This window comes from Seriola lalandi, unplaced genomic scaffold (genome assembly GCF_002814215.2).
Source record: "Seriola lalandi dorsalis isolate HSWRI2012SDOR001 ecotype SW California unplaced genomic scaffold, Sedor1 jcf7180002054417, whole genome shotgun sequence".
Lineage (NCBI taxonomy): Eukaryota > Metazoa > Chordata > Actinopteri > Carangiformes > Carangidae > Seriola > Seriola lalandi.
In genome coordinates, this window is record NW_019524970.1 from 144,327 (window position 1) to 162,317 (window position 17,991).

General features: G+C 40.0%; 1 protein-coding gene across 1 annotated transcript; it reads right to left on the reverse strand.

The window, feature by feature from the left end:
- Positions 1-12,276: 12,276 nt before the first annotated feature.
- On the reverse strand, positions 12,277-17,231 carry smtla (somatolactin alpha). The gene is made up of 5 exons (XM_023410220.2): positions 17,198-17,231; positions 16,747-16,937; positions 15,073-15,186; positions 13,559-13,738; positions 12,277-13,402 (listed from the first exon to the last, which is right to left on the reverse strand). Exons 1-5 carry the CDS (start codon positions 17,211-17,213, stop codon positions 13,208-13,210), a joined length of 696 nt encoding a protein of 231 aa, XP_023265988.1. The 5' UTR covers positions 17,214-17,231; the 3' UTR covers positions 12,277-13,207.
- Between the last annotated feature and the right edge of the window lie 760 nt (positions 17,232-17,991).

The window sequence follows — 17,991 nt, forward strand, 5'->3', positions numbered from 1 at the left end:
CAATAAATTAACTCCGGTATTCCATCTCATAAGAAAAAGATATGTTGACACACTATCCCAAGATCCAGGTGGATTTTTAGTAATAAGTCATCATTCATAGACGGATAGTAAGTACTAGTTAGGCAAGTTAGGGTGTTAAAAGCATTAGGAAAGGAGTTGCTCTCGGAAGAGATGAGTTTTCAGGAGATTCTTGAAGATAGAGAGGGATGCCTCTGCTCTGATATACTGGGTAGCTTGCTCCACCATCGGGGAACCAAAGACAAGAACAGACTGCACTGCAATTGCCTTGTGTGCAGGGATGGCAAACCAGACGACATTCCTTGCAGGAACGCAATGGCCGTGAAGGAGCATAAGGCTGTATGAGTTCAAGTGGATGGATGCAGACCATTAAGTTAACCTGAAGGCAAGCAATAGTGATTTGCATTTGATTCGGGCGGCCATGGGTAGCCAATGTAGGCCGAAGAGTTGCAGAGTGACATTTGCCCTTTTGGGCTCATCGAAGGCCAGAAGGGTTGCCGCATTCTGGACCATCTGCGAGGGTATCACTGTGCGTGAAGGGAGGCATGCCAGAAGAACACAGGAGTAGTCAAGGTAAATCATGCCTTACCTGACTCAGTATGCCTGGGTGGCATACTGAGTCAGGTAAGGCATGATTTTTCTGATGTTGTATAGAGCAAAGCAGAGCAACTGGGAGACGGATGCATCATGGTCAGAGAAGGATAGCTGGTCATCAAACACGACACCCGGGTCCTTTTGAGGTCCTTTTCATAGCTTCTGCTCTCGATGTCCTTTACTGTGGTGCTCTATATTTTAGTCTTTGCTGTATAACATACAGTGCAAAAAGAAATGCGACAACATAAATTATTCCACCTGTCAGAACTGAATCCGACGCTCAATTCCTAAAATGTATAAAAGTATAAAAAGCAGCCAAATTAGTACAAGTAATCATGTTTCATAATTTTGATTTTGATTTGCTGAAATGGAGTTTAACCCAAAATTAGACATTTGGATTGGTTTTTATTTTTATCTATGTATTACTTTAAAAATATTTTCATATTTACAGAGTTGATATGCACTGGTACAAAGTGAGTATCACGAGGTCTCAGCGCTGTCTGCTAAATGAGGACCTCGTGTCCCCAAACAACGTTGTTTCATTAGAGCTATATATTTTTCAATATTGAGCAATAAGCATCGAAGTGCATTGCAGAAAACTTTGTCATGAGAAAGCACTACAGAAATCATTCCGCACACCAGAACAAAGCAAAACCAAAATTATCATTTAGTGCGGCACATCAATTTCAGTTAGTTTAAGTTATTTCTAACCAAAAGAAATTATGACATCAGCATGGGAATTGAATCTGAATGATTTATTCTGAAGCAGGACACTGGCTCCTTGTTTTTACTACACTGAAAAAACATAAACACATGGTACCACCTATAGACAGCTGCCATATTTCATCCTTAAGCCTAAACCCATGGGCACAGCAGGCTGCAGGCTAGCCCTGACTGATCACAAGCACAAACACAAACACAAACACAAACACACACACACACACACACACACACACACACACACACACAACTAATCAATGTGAAGTTTGAGCCGGAGCAAAATGGTGAACTTTCAATCTTGTTCACACCTAAAAATCAATTTAATGTCAAGTTATGCTTCAATGCCAAAGCAAACCAAAACAAACAACAGAAAGACATCAGCAGAGAATTGGAAAGTCAAATAAATCACCCTTATCAGTTTCAAACAGAGGGAACCAGTGAATCATCCTACTGCCAAACAAGACCTTGTTTTTGTACCTTTAATTAGACATTTGCCTTTTAAAAGTCACCAGTTGGCAGCCATGTGGCCTTGAAACGGTCAAAACAAAAACAAAACAGAACGCTGCCCTTAGATCCGTCCACCACTGCTGACAGAAGATATGTGAGATTTTTGCTCATTCATCATGTCAAAGAAGCTTGAAACAATGCTGGACACTGAGGACATTTGGACAGCCAACTACCTACAGTACTGTTTGTGACAAAGAGACTGCTGCTTGTTGACCATGTACCCCCCACCCTCTGTCAACACATGTTGCTCAAGAGTACTAAGCTTCCATTTGTCTAAGGATTGTGGTAGATGACCATAAAATTAGTTGTTTAGTTGTCAAATTTTTTCTTTTTAAATGTATGTTTTGATATTCATTCAATTCACAGCTCCTATGTAAAGTACCTCAAGATTTCTTTTACTTCTCCATCTTCCACCAAGCCCTTTTCTTGTACTTTTCCCATCCCATCCGGTAGGCTTTACCCTCTCCAGCCCTCCCTACTCACCCTCACCCCTTCATCCTGTCTGCAGGCTGCCAGGCACAGATAAGGTGTCTTGGCAGGGAGTTGGAGTGCTGTCCTTCGCCTCGCTGAGTGGGAATCCAGGAAGCTGTGTTCACGCCACATCGCTGGAACAATAGGGCAGGGAGGATAAGCAATTGGTATGAAAATGAAAAAAAAAAAAAAGTAGAAGAAAAAAAGAGTGTTGGACCATCAAAGCCTTGCCCTGCTAGAGGTAGATATCAAGCTAGCATGGTTTAAGACACAAAGCGACATTTTTTTTCTCTGATTTCATTGTGTTTCATGATGTCAATTCTTAAAAGCCCCATTGTCATAAATTGAAATCCTTAACCTCTGCTCCTCTTCTCCACAATAGGTAGATACAGTTCTGACTTGTTCCCTCAGTGTATTTAAAGTGACAATAGACAAGGTTTTTTCTGTAACTTATTTTCATGAAGTAAATGTTGGTTGCACAATGTGATATAGAATACTAAAATACTACAGAATAATAACACCACTGACGTTTAGTTCCCTATACTTAGCGGCTGTGGCTCAGGAGATAGAGCAGGCTGTCCAACATTCTCAAGGTCAGGGGTTCAATTCCCGGCTCCTCCAATCCACATATTGAGGGGCATGATACTGAACACCAGATTTGCAAGAAGATGTTTCATCAGAGTGAGTAGTAGAAAAAGCATGATAAGACTAGAAAATTGCTATATTTGCATTTCCATACAAGCTTTCACGTTGCAATTCTTTCTGCCACTGGGCACGAAATTTCAGGCTCAATTTATGGCGTGAAGAAAGTGCATCTGACATTGTGCAACTAGTAGCCATCGGAAGCTTTTTTCGTAGGTAGGAGAAATGGCGGTGAACCGGAGTAACTCTACCCAGCAAAAGAAAGTTCAAAACTGAAATTCAGTTGGCAGAATTTCTACTAGCTCAGTAAGTAACAAAACCTGCTGACTTTAATACAACTATGTATTTCACTATGCTTTAATAACGGCACTAAGATCAGGGTTTCTAGTTCCAAGTGGGATTCTTATAGTTATTTCTTGCTTTGGACAGTAGCCAGACTAATAGCTGGAGGGTTGATTACACATTTTCACATATAATAAATGCATACATACATATATAAAATACATATTCACATATTGGCCAGTGACTCCCAGGCCCAACAATTTTTCTTCTGACATTTTCTTCAGCTCCCCCCTCCACCCCCACGCCAACCCCGTACTTGTTTGCACGAAGCAATACTCAAACTATGCTATAACTCCATATAAAATGATGAGAATTTCACTTTACCTCCTCAGTGAACATGCTTCCTGTGTTGTTGATAGTTACTGGATTCTGAGGAAAACAGACTTTAAGTACTTCCTCCATCATCCTCTTCTACTTTTCAGTGATATTCCACTTCTCTTAAAATACATTTGAACTATAAACAGCTACAGTTTGATCTATTAGCATTTGGAGAGCAAAACTAATAGTAAGAAGAAAAGTAAGAGCAAAAGAGTGGTGTATTTTTCACATTTAAGATAATTTAAATCAACTTGGCTGAACTGTATTCTTGTGGATTGAGGCTTTTCTCCTTCTGAGATTGTTAAATGTTGGCATTAAAGGTCAGATTTCCCAAGATAGCCATGCTAACTGATTCTGAAGGATATATTATAAATGAGTAAGTAATGAATAAATAATATGAAATAAATACAATAGAATAGTACATACAGACATCCTAAAGTGCCATAAAGTTAATAAAAATTGAAACCGTTCTGCCAGTTAAAAGCAGCTGCTGAGCTCAAACGTGCGGTGTGGCTACACAAACTGCCATCAACAGTTCTGCTCCCTGTCTGATTTACAGTCAGACCTTAATCAGGAACACGTACAAAAAACACAAACTGTGGTGTACCTCTTTCACAACCTGTCCACATGTGCACACAATCACTCTCACAATCGCAACACTCTACCATGCAGCAGCATCACCCTGTCCTCTCTGCCTCTCTTTCCAGTCAGATCTGCCACGTGCACGTGCCACGTGCCTGCTAGTAGACAATTCATACCATCATCTGTTTAAGCAGACACAAGTTTTCACACTTCACATCTGGCATTTTCTTGTTTTACTTACACGTCATATGACACAGACACCATAAGACATTAGTGCAGCTGGCATATTAAGATACCTTAATCCATGACTATAATATATTGTTTGACGTCTGTAATATGAATTGATTCACACAACTTAAATTCTCTGTGGTGCATGTAAGGTATGGCTCCAGATTGCATTGTTCTTCTGCTATCACAAAAATCTGGCAACTTTTTCAAGAAGTCATTCATGAAGCTTTGAAACCTAGCATGGATTTTGCAAAACATGGCACACTCTCAGCTGCCACACATGTGCACTTCTCCAGTCTTTATCCTCCTGTCAGTCACAGTGTTGTTCTTGCCTCACAGGGCCACCTGAATATTGTGTTTTCAAAACAATCTACCCTGCAGTTACCTCCAAATTAGGAGTAAATAGAGTTTTGAAATGGACCCTTGAAACTGCAACTGTACAATGTTTTTGTTTCTGCATCACATCTTGTACAGTACATAACCACCCCAGTGGGCACCCAACTTGTTTCATATCCAGTCTCTTTTGTCTGCAGACTTGTGGGCTCTTGTAGGATAGCCTTTCAAAGTCATTTATTATTGTTTTCTCTTGTTGCTAACTTACTAACACCAGTCACATTGTTGTGCTAAGGTAGACTCTAATGACTCTTTTCCTTCACTACTTCCCCCTACTATCGAGACACAACCTGGCATACTGTCTCTATTCTTAAAGCTGCTGGCTTGGGAGCAAATATATTACTCTTCTTCTGTTATTGTCAAACAGTATTTGACCTCAGTTTTCACCAAATACCACATGAAAATCGAACCACCCTCTCAGCCTGTTTTAAGTGGTTTGGAGCTACATAAACAGTTGGTCAGCTGTAGAGGTCATGGGAGGAAGCCACAAATTTGGGGGTAGAGTATGGGGGACCACAGCAAGTAAACATTGTAATTTCAAGCATCATCCACGGTGGCTGGATGAAGAATGGATGGGTCACAGTTGTGTGTTGTGTGTTGCATTTAGAGTGCATTAATGTTTGACTTACTGCCAAACTGTAACTAATTTCCATTAAACAAGGGAAATCAAATGACTGGCAAAATAATGCTGAGGATGGTTATAATAATTTAAATGTCCATAAAATACCGATTATTCATCATTATAAATACAGTATCTCTCACTTTTCACACACAATTCACTCTTATAGAATAAGTCATCCTATGAGCTTCAATATTAGTACTGTTTATAGTCAGTTTCATGGTTTTGGTAATTTCATTAAGAACAGCACATACTTTGCAAGGACCTTACATCAATAATATGAAATACTGGTGGCAAGGCCTAATGTCAGGGGAAGTGTGAGAAGAAAACCTTCCAAACAATGGGGAAAGTTGCCTCATCTAAATAAGAGTACCAATGTAGCTGAAAGTAGTGACTAGTAAGCTAGCTACAGTTTGACGTCATTGTTCGACCAAACTTTAAGATCCTTGACACACTTGCCTGCGTCACATGTGCAAAGTGAATGTCTTGGTATTCATTGAAGCGTCCAACAGGAGCGCCACGCAGCTGCATCGTGTCATCAAGAGTTTCAGGGTCTGGCGTATTGTTCCCGCTTGATGCGCGTGGTTCCCAGCAAATGTAGACAAGGAAAACATCTGTTGATAGTGACATTGACATAATACAATTAATACTGCACAAAATGGAGACCTTCCACTAGTTGCAATGTCTACGCTGTATTTGAACATTACAAAGACATGAAACAAATATGAACATTGTATTTTTAACCATAGCTGCGTATGAGCCACAGCAGGTCAGTGATGCAGCTGCTACGGACACATGACAGAGGCAGTGTGGTGAGCAGGGCTACTGTATTAGCTGCATCAGTTTTATCTAGCTGTTTCTTAATAAACTGATAACTGAGTGTATATTAGTCATTATCAGTTGTATGTACAGCCTGCAATGTGCCTGACTGGAATTAATTGGTTGATTTCGGTGCTGTTCTCACCTGTGATGTGATTCACCTGGCAGCCTAAAGATGCCCTTTAGTGTTTATTGCTGCTCTGTCCAAACACAGTTAATGTTGCTGTTTCCTTCATCACAGTGACTTACTACCCTCTGTACATTTAAACTTACACTAGTTCTGCTCCTGCACCCAGAGCAACTTTCACTAATTCAAGTTGTTTACATGCTATTCAGGTGTGCTCGTTACTTTGGTTTAGCAGCTAGCGATAGCTTCTCTCGCTCGCTCGGTGTGTCTTGAACCAACAGGTGAACTTGTTCATCACAGTGTGGTGTTGCTGTAACTTCACTGTAGAGGATTGTGATGTTTTTACAATTTCAGTGATGTCTGCTGTCTTACCTTCGAAATATACTCCCGCTAGTTAACTGCAGCTTCTCTGTATGTGCGTCCGTGTACGCAGTAGGCTTCAGCGTGATAGGCTATTATTAGTGACGTATAACCAATCAAATCGTGCTGTGGGCGGGACGTTGCTCGAGACTACAGAGTGGTGACTACAGACCAGAGACAGGTAGCTGCGTCAGAGTCAAAGTATCAATCTTTAAATTAATTTATTTTATCAGTTGTGGTTGAACAAAATAATGATACTGATAATTGGAAAATGCTAAATATCCCTACTTTATAGTTATTTTTTAATTTTGGGATGAAGCGGGACATTGGTGGGACATTTGTTCGGACATGCCCATGCTCAGAGCATCGGAATGATTTAATATGACTTCACTCCTAACATAGTGCGAACAAGTTAACTCAAATATTGCTAGGGACAATTCTGTCCTCTCAAAATATTGGGTCCTTATGTAAACCTACACCCCTGTGATTTAATGTTGATATAGCAACATACTGGTAAAAGATATTCTAAATGAATGACTGACTGAGTCCTAAGGATACTTCAACTGTTTGTTTGAATGTTCCACAGTAATTGGTTCTTGTGTACTAAAATAAATCTCTCGTATTCCCATTAATATACCTCAATGTATTTGAAATGCATCACAGTCACCCAACCTCAGTCTTTTCTCTTTATAGTACCATATGTCAGAGGAGAGACGGCTTCTTCCTGCATACCTTTTATATTCAGAATTGCTGCCAATAAAGGAAGGCAAAACAAACAGGAAAATAGGCAGAGGATGTGAGTGCTGCTTTCCTGGAGCCAAACCAGAGATGCGGTAAATCATAATCCCTGAGCCGAAACTGAATTCACCACACCTATCAAAACCCATTTAGGATCAGAGGCCAGAGGTCCAACCATTTACTGTCTGTGAGCTCCCCCTTTTTTCTCCAATCCCTTTCTTTCAGGGGGAAGAAAACAGATAAATGAAAGCCAAATACACATGGATAATCCCCGGCGTCTTTCCAAGAAGGAAATTATTATATTTGAAGTTATAAAAGTGCTTCCTGAAGTGAAGGAAATGCACTAGATTTTTGGGCCTGTGTCTTGATCTTAGAAAAACATAAGCAGACGTACACTGGCAGAAAGACAAATATATGCCCTTCCTCAACCCTCCCTTTCTCTTACTCGCTCAGCCCCTCCTTGTGCACGTTGACTTACAGTATATATCTCAAAGGAGAAAGAATTTTTTCACAAAAAAAAGTAAAAGAGGTGGAAAACTCCAAAAAATCCTTCAGGCCAGAGACGTGAAGGGAGGAAATTGCATTGATTTAAGCTCAGCTTCTTTTGGCGTCTGTCCGCCGCCTTCATTTTTCTTTCCTAAAGTGAAGGCGTGTGTTCCACAGCCGCTCGTTTAGATACAGTCATCTAAGATGTTTTTCTTTGTCTCTCATTATATCCACAGTAAGCTGATGAGTGGAAGTGAGTGGCAGCATCTCAGCGCTTTATCACAGGAACTATAAACTTCAACTAAAGATGGCTTTTTTTGTGCATGAGGCTGAAAAGACTTGCAAACTGCTGACTTCATTCATAAATGAAACATATAAGGATATACACAATGAAGATGAAACACTTTGTTCAACTGTCAAAAGCTGAATACCACTCAAAGCTTCATAAAAGGATTCAGAGGGACATTAGGAAAGAGCTGAATCATAGCAGTAGGTGTACTGTTATAACAGCATAATATCCACTACAGATATTTCTCTTCACTGTCTTATTAATGGAATGTGGGATGACAGCCTTTTTGGAGCATTTTACATCATTTTCAACAAATTTATCTTCAATTAAGTTATATTTATTGTGAGTCAATTCATACAAATTAAATTACACTAACAATTAATGATAATTAATGAATAGTGTAAAATTTGTCACCTAGTTTTAGATTTAGTCTTTAGTCTACTATTAAATGTCCATGTTAGTTTTAGTCACAATTAGTCAACTTCATCTGTCGTATTGTTTAGTCGACTGAAACTCTGTATAGTCTAGTCTTAGTTAATGAAAACACATGACATTTTAGTTGTTTTAGTCATCAGTAGATTAATTGACAAAAACATTTTAATCTAGTTTTAAGTCAAATTTCTGCTAAAAGACCTAGTACAGAAAATTGGCCAGAAAATGACAGGTTGTGGTTGAGTTGAACTGTGTCTATATTTGTTTGAACATTTTCATTTGCATAATTTTGGAAATAAATTATTTACACGAGCTACAAATAAGAAACATTAAAGCTGAAAAGTGGATCGTCCACATAAAGTGCTGTGCATAACCAACCAGTCATAGAGCTATTCAAAACAGAGCAGTCTGGACTAATGTAATGTGTTTCACAATTAAATGCACAAACCAATACCACAACCTCACTGGATTATGAATGATTATGATTATGAAACCTAATAATAATATTAATAAACGAATTTAACATTTTTTTCACTAACTGTCATAACAAGGGAAAGCTTTCGGCCAGGGGATGGGAGCTGTGACACAGCAAAGTTTAAGAGCATATTTTCGGCTGCTTGTCTGGAGCATTTATTTACAACTCGCTGATGTTTTCCTCCTGTTTCTCTCTGTGTTGTCAAAGCTTTGGAATGCCATGTAGGACAACAGATCCGTAATTCCTTGCTTTCAGTTTGGGACAATTGATGGCTGCTCTCCCACTGAGTTAACATTGCATCAGCAGGTTCCCCCACCTTCTCCGAGGTAATCACCTAATTTCCTGGTGGTGTAAATCCTGCCATTCACGGTGCTACAAACCAAGAGACACCCCATAGGGCTTGTTTCACCACAACTGGAATATTCCCCTATTAATCATAGCCACATGTTGAGGCATCCCCTCCGTTTGTGTCTGCACCACGTGCAGGTTATGTAATGGCAATGAGCGTGAAAACCACTGTATGAGAAGCTTTCACATAACGGTGCACTGATTTAACATTTGGGTAAACAATGAGACACAAAGGAGTTATTCAATTCTGCTTGCTTATCTCTTAGTTCTCTATAAAAGCTGCAATGTAATTATTAATTTAATTATCCATCAAATGAAACACTAATGAACTATAATAAGTAATTCATTCATTTACAGTCAGGTATATTTTCATCCTCATTTCCCCACATGTTTTCAGCTGTATTCAACTGTCATCATGACTTTCTCTGTCACCCACTACAACACTGTCTTTCCTGGGTGAAACATGAGCCTGCTGCTGTTACAACCTGACATCTTCTAACATATTGGAACAGTTAGGATGGCCTTGATCCCCACGACCTCTTGACCCTCACTCACGTCTCCACAGAGCCTTGAAGCGATGCCTCGTCTGGGGAGCCAAAGGAGAGGCGGAGGGTTAGTTGAGGGTGGACATCCAGGGGTTTTAGATGTGTCACCCTTCCAACAGACATGCTTGACTTTAAGATTACACACTGACAGCTGTGCATGTTGTAGCCTTGGGCCTACTGAGCTCAGGATTGGTTTGATTGGCTCTTATTTGAAACCTTATGCCATTCTTTGATGACCCAAACAAATTCCCCGTGGTTTGCAGGGGAATGACAGAGACGGCTGTATCATAAAAGCAGCAGCCTAGGCTGTCAGAAGTGGAGATGCAAAGGGAAGACCATCCTCCCGCTCTCACCTCTGCTCATTCCCTATGTTCTACTTCTACATAAGTAAACATACAAACCTTTTAAGTGGCAAGTTCTTGCTATAGCCTAAATATGTCATTAAAGCAGAGGAAATGAGGGAGGAAAGGCACGGAGCCGTTGCTACACGATTTTCAGAGTGGGAGATCACACAGGGGGGCTGTGGGACTGTTTCAGGGCTTTCCAAGCTGTCATTTTGAGCCATAAATGAAAGCACAACAACAGTGTGGGAGCCAAGCTAGCCAGTGGAGGCTCAAGGACTTCATACTTTGAGTCTGGGTTTCATATCAAGCCAACACCACTTTCCAGCCTAACTCACTCCTCTAGCTGTGTACCTGCCTTCCAGCCATCCATTTTCTCTCTAGATCCAACCTACTTCCCTGCATGTCACACTGCTCAGAGCTGTGCTCAGACCCTTTCTCAGTCATTTTGGTTATATGTTTTTTTTTCTTTTATTGTTTCCGCTGTTTCTTTCCCTCTCTAGTTGACTGACACACTTCAGCACTGCAAAAAAAAAAAAAAAGAAACAGCTGCCCACTTCACCTCTCTTTGCCTCCCTCTCTAAGTCCATTCTCTTTACATTTCCTGTTCCTTTCCTCTCCCTCTCTGTCCGCCTCCTCTGCTCCACTTATGCACCTCAGCAGTCTAGATTTCCTTTCCTCAGGTTATAATAGTTAGACTGTGAAATCACCCGGGCCCCCACACCCCTCCCTTCATCTCTGTGTCCTTCTTTCCCCTTCAACTCCCTAACATCTTTATCTCCCTCCACTGATCCCCTCCCTCCTCTTACTACTTATAGCCAATCTTTAATATTTATGGCCTCAAAGCTCGAGAAGTGGGTGGGGGCACAGGGCTTTAGCTTGCCTGTGATTACTCACGTGTTGTTAGGGACCAAACAAAGTAAGGTGATGGTTGCTCTACATAGGTTGTAGGCTGTGGAGCTGCAGCCCTGCAGAGCAGAACAGAGGCTACCCAATCTCCTCTGAGCCCCCATACTGAAGTGATTAGGCCACAGGAAGCTGAACCTGACATTGCTGACACTAGGCCCCCCTACCACATCCTGCCTCAACATCCACCCACACCACATGATACCACCTCTCTATGCTGACACCGGACTCACTGTGGCAACCACAGGGCTGATTTACCTTTTCTGATATGGTTACAGAGGATGGAAGAGCAGAGGATGTAGCAGGACACCCGAGAGAGTGAAATACAGCCAAGAAGAAACCTGACACCAGAGGGGGAAAAAAAGGAAAGAAAAATACTTGTGGCAACTTCTTCCTTTATTATTTCCCTGTCTGATGGTGTGGTGGCAGATGTAAACAGGAACAAGCAATACAGTCGGCCAATTTAAGCTTATTAACTGCAAGTGGGATAACTACTGCAGGTGCTTTATTTTGGCTTCTGGGATCACATGGATCAAGAGATCTGCAACAATAAGTTGTGTCTGATATGAAACTTTTAATTGATGGGTTTTTATGTGGCTCATGTCTGGTATTATCCCACATTTGCATCCTTATCTATCTAAAGAAAAAAGAGGAAATAACATAATTTAAGCAACAAATAAAGAGAAAACATTCAAGTTTCAGTCTCTCTTCCCCAGGCCAGTGCATTTTAGCTTTGCTCTCGGCGGTGCAAGATGCGATGTGATAAAATGCATGATAGTTCAAGTAAACAATTTAGTTGTTAAGATAACCCTCATGACAGAGCACTACTACCCTCTTGTGTTTGGGGGTGGAAAGGGCAGAATCAAGTACATGGAAATGACTCTATTTCATCTTGACTTTGGAGATTCTTCACCTCAGTTATGGACAGTCACTCAGTCACTCACTCAAGACATAACACAAAATAATTAAGGTCAAAACCAACATTTTTTTTCTCTTTTCTTTCCACAATTTGCTTTATTAGCTTCTTAAATCAGCGACTAGAAAGGTTTTCACATTACACTGGCTTCTTCTATTTACACATGAGAGTACAAAAATGTGTGGTTTGCATTCTGCATTATAAATTCATAACATCTAACAATTAAAATTTGAATTGTATATTTCTTCATTTGAATTATTTATTCAAAGTGAAGAAAGTATTTCCTTAATAGACTCTTACCTTCAGGTTAAATTAGACACATTTAAGCCTAGAAATATTCATGATTCTTTGATGAGCACTCAACAAATATCAACTTGAGCCTTACCTAAATCTCCAGATAAGGCTTGCCTCCAATTTTTAGCTGTTTTTTCTCTCTCCTTCTCTCTCACACTCTCCTTCGCCAATCAAAATGTGTCTCCTTTTCTAAGTAGCGATTGCTCTCTGTTTGACTCCCATCTCCGGTGAAAGTGTTTCATTTCGCTAATGCAGAAGTGAAACCAACTCCATTTAAAAAGGGAGTCTCGCTGAATACTCAAGGGGCCGTGGGAATAATCAAAACACTGCAAGAGGCAGCGAGGAATACAAACTCCAGTTAAGAACAAAGGAAATGGAAATCAATGGCAGGATATGCAGATTTTTTTGACAGCTCGACACGCAAATAATCTTTTGGGAGTTTGCCCTCTGCTGCCTTTGCCAGGTTAAAATAACAACGGAGCTGGGAAATATAAACTGCAGTATGATGAAGTAAGGGCACAGCATTACACCGACTTAGTTTTATGTGAAGGTGTTCCAAAATAATCAATATAGAATGTACCACATTGCAAGCAAGGCTGAGTCGCCTAAGGCATGGTCATATCTATAAGTGCACAGCTACCAACTACAGGAATTCATTTAAAGCTAAACATTGTATTATTTAACAGCTGCACATGTTTTATGCACAATTGTATTTGTCAGTTTGTCGACACTTGAGGAGCTTGAGAAAAGTCTCCATCTTATGGGCGTCTTTCTTGAAGCAGCTGAGCAGGGTATAGTCTCTCATAACTGATTCCAGCATCTCTGGCTGCACATCATACTGGAATATTCCCTGTTCACTGTTGGTTGTGGTCAACGTCCCCTCATCCAACATCTGTGTGGCAACATTTGGAAACAATTGAAATATATAGGAAATAATCAAAAGGTGTATATTCTATGAAGGGATTTAAAGACAGAGGTAAGCTATAACACTGGGACTAAAACCTGATTTATTATTTTTAAAAATGAAATCTATTGTGATTTAACCCACCTTCTTGATAAGGACCACCACCCCTTGCTCCAGACTGATCAGTTTCTCAGACACCCACTTGGTCTTGTTGAGCAGCATGTCTGGAGCATCATCGTAGCGATCCAGTGTGGTCTGCAGGTAGACCAAGGGCTCGATCCAGGACTGGACCAGCATCAGCACAGAGTGGAGCAACCATTTATCCTGCAGGGCACACAGAGGAAGAGTTGGATAAAAGAGTGAAATAAGACATATACTGACCACAAGATTATTTTTTAACATAAATATAATATAAAAATACACCGCAACAAAGCACGACACAGCTGCAACAGCACTGCACTTTGATCTATTCATGTCTTTCTAGGAACATTTATATTTGTAATGAATAGCAGCCATTTGTCCAGTTTTTTTAAGATAGTCACGAACAAGAGAGATCAAAAAAAGACTGAAGAACTTAATAACAGCATGGCTTTGGATCAATGGCTTGTCAGCTACAAAACTTTGAGCAACAAAAGAGGGTTGAAATGTCATGGATGAAGCAGTGGAGTCTGTTTAAGTTCCCCTAAGCAGAGCAGACTGTAAAGAAAGAGCAAATGACCGCCACAGAAATGGCCATTAAACCGCAGAGCAGGCAATATTTCAATACAAAGGGTAGAGGATAAATTCCTAACATAAAGAGGAGTCTTGCAAGTTCGTGCAGTTTCAAAGATCACACTTATTATTAAAGTGATGACAAAACTTTCAGCCAGCAGTTGCAAATATTACCAAATGAGTCCGTAAAGAAATTCCTTTTGCTATTCATACTGTACTTGGCCTTTGTTAGTTGAAGGGGGATTTTTGTGGAACTTCACATTAACCAAATTACAGTTCACATTGGTCAATTCACCCATCACTGGCCTTTGGCTCAATTTAGCTTCCACTCTACTGATCAAGTTGACCTTTAGCTGAAAAGGCTGTGCCATGCTGGAGAGTAGCCACAACCTCAGTAGACACAGACAAGAGTGTTTTTAAATGTTATACAGGCATGAATATTTATGAAATCTGAGGACCTTTTTATTGCAATTACTGAAAACATCCGGTCACTCAGCAGCTGACTGGGGGCTCACTTGCACACTTGGACACTGTTATTGCCAAAGAAAGCTTATGGCTATTAGCACCAGTGCAGCTGCAAAGTGAGCAGAGATGTGCATGCCATCATTTATACATCAACACTACCCAAAAGCGCGTGCACACACACACACACACACACACACACACACACACACACACACACACACAGATACAAATACACGTTCACAATAATTAACAGGCACAGAGACAACCAGACAGAGTCAGTAATATACCTGCAAACACACATTCCTGCACTCACACAAATACATGCAACAACCTATGCCTGGATTTTATTTTACTTGCATGGAGTCACTCTCCATATTTATACACAGACGTTAATAAATATAGATAAACACGTACACACAGAGGTGCACACACACTCTTAATAGAAAAAAAAAATCTGTGGTGATCAGTGGACGAGTACTTACAGATATCTGTTGGATTTCACTTTTGGAGCTGGGGATGGGTAAGGCTTTGGTGATGCATGCATAGCCAGCCTGGTTCCTCTGGAGCCGCAACGGAGAGGGGACAAACATCTCCTCCTGCGAGTCAGACAAACATGGTGTTAAATAAGCATATGAAAATACACCAGGTGAATATATGTATGTGAACACAAATACTTTGACTGACTGACACAGAATTATTAGAATTAACAGTGAGTTTTGTTTGTAGTTAAGTTTACTCTATATATTCAGAATAGGGGCTTATAAGCAGCAACATCCCCATATATCTTTGTTTTTAGACTTTTATTTGTTTTGGGCTTTAGGTTGGAAACAGTTACACTCTAGTCCTAAGCCTCTTGTTACCCTCTGTAAGAGGTGATCAACACAACACTGTACTGGATTTCTCTAACCGATCTGAAAGCCTTCGGTTCACTTCGGTTTAGAATTACAAGAACACACAATGGCAGACACATCACACAAACGAAGACACATCAGGAAAGCAGTGACAAAAGCTTCACCAGTCTCGGCCACTGGAGACACAGCAGAAGCACATTTTGTTTTCCAACTTGTTCTCATCTGTAGACCCCATGCAGCGTCTTCTCAGTAACAAGCTCTACATCATCCCATTTCAAAGACCATTTTGGATCTGGAGCCGCCGAGTGAAGGGGATTCAACAGGCTGCAAAAGCTGTGCTCTCGCTGCTGCAGTATATCATTATCACATTGGTATTACTCCACTGTAGGCCTGCCTCTTCAATAAAACATGTTTGGCTCAGAAGAGAAATAGAAGATTACTTTGAAGCCTGGCAGCGAGGTGATGATCATGTCAGAATCAAAAGCAAATAACACAGAGTATGTAACAGAGAGTGTCGGTGCTTTTGCTCCAGCATATTGTGAAAAAGACCAACAAAAAGTCCTTTTGCTCCTGTTGTAGAATTCAGTCCAAATGTTGCTAGATTCAGTGATAAAAAATTATTGAGTTTGGAAAATAAAGGCCGAGCTACTGAGACTATAACCAATGAGAAATTACTTTTTAATTACTTTTTAACATTGATATGTTATAAAACAACAGAATTTCATTGCTCTCTGGATGACTCTGTTTTATTGCATAACTAGTTTTTTCTTCCACATAAAAAGTAATAGTAGACAGCTTCTCAAACATAGAATCTTGTACTGCTGTCAGTGTAGCCTTCGCCCCAGGCTACGTTTCTACAGCACTGATTCTCAAAATGCTAATTTCAACTTTCATAAAAAAAATAAATAAATAAATAAAAAAGAAAATAATAAAAAAACCTCAAGCCCAACAGACTCAAATGAGAATTCCCCCATTGTGGAAAATGGGATTTTCTCTTAATTGCACTGCAGCTGAATCCTCTCAGTCTAGTTACAAATAAAATACATTTCTGCTGTCATGTGATACTCAGTGTGAAGCGAAATTTAGTTTCTCCTATATATGTATCTATATATACAGTATATATATACATACAGTATATATATACAGTATCTAGATATATATACATAATATAATATATCTATAAATATGTGTGTATATAATATATATTCAGCTATATTATTTAAGAGTAAGAGCCTGTGGATGCAACAGATCAGCCAAAACATTTTTCCCCCATACAGTGATTCGCAAGTGAAAAGATTTACTCACAAACATAGAACATGATTCTTCTGAGACACGGTAGATGAGCTCAGCGTGTTGGATGACTCGATCTAGAAGTTTTTCTTGGGAGATGGAAAGGCAGCGGGAGAGGCTGCCCTGCTCTTCCTTACAGTCTAGAGGGATGCTCATAGTAAGCAGACAGGGCCAGAGCAATACAGCCCATACTCCCCACTGCTTGACTGAAGAGAAAGGCATGCACAAATCTTCGTAAGTAGATACTCACCCAAACATGCAAAAAACACAAAACCATCCTCTATTATGTGCTGTAGTTCTGCCTGATTTACTGTCTTCAGAGCACATAAATGAAAATAATAATATTAATAATAATAATAATAATAATAATAATATATAATAACATAATAATGATCTCTATCCATTAACTACACACAATCACAAAACATATCCACAACTTTCTTTCTCTTGAGGTAAGGTGCATTACCTGTCATCATGTGCATTCTGTTAGTGTCTGTCCTTGCTTTTCTGTCGTGCTGACTTGCGGTCTATTATAAACCCTGACCAGGTCATGAATAGGAAAAGGTCATTCTGGGCTTGCGTAGGTTCTTGTAAAAAGATACCATTCTTCCCAAACCAACACATTTCTTTTCTCATGCATAATACCAAGATAACTACCACCAGCATGCTAGGCCTGAATATCTTGTTCCTATAGTTTAAAGTTGCAAACTGGGAATTTCTCTAAATATACCTGGATATGTGAAATCTCCTAATCGACCTCAATTTCAAAATAAATCCAAATAAATGTTTTGTGCATTTACATTCTATCCAAAAATCCTGATGCCACTGGCCAATAATCTAAGAATGAAGACTGAGACTGATAAGATTTATCAAACAAAAGCTAAAAAAAGGGACGGGCTGTAAAATCCTTCTTTTCAGCTGTGGGAAGTATGTAATGTAGATTTAGACATGCATGACAGAGAAGGCTGGGGAAAAGACAGCGTAGAACTGTAACAGACACAACAAAAAGGAGCTGAATGAATGAGGGAGTAGGAAATCACTTGGATCTAACAAAACCCTTCAAATCTTCCTTTTTATTTTGACATTCATATTCTATTCTGCTCAGAAAACCATGGGTGTGCGAGAGTAGCTCTACCCAGCAGCTATGGTGTCCCAGTTGTAATGACTGTGTTTAGCTGTCATAGAAGGAAGCACGTATTTAGTAGTAATCCATGCTTGCTTGAAACAGTGCCAGCCTAGGTAGGCGTACAGGACTCCATT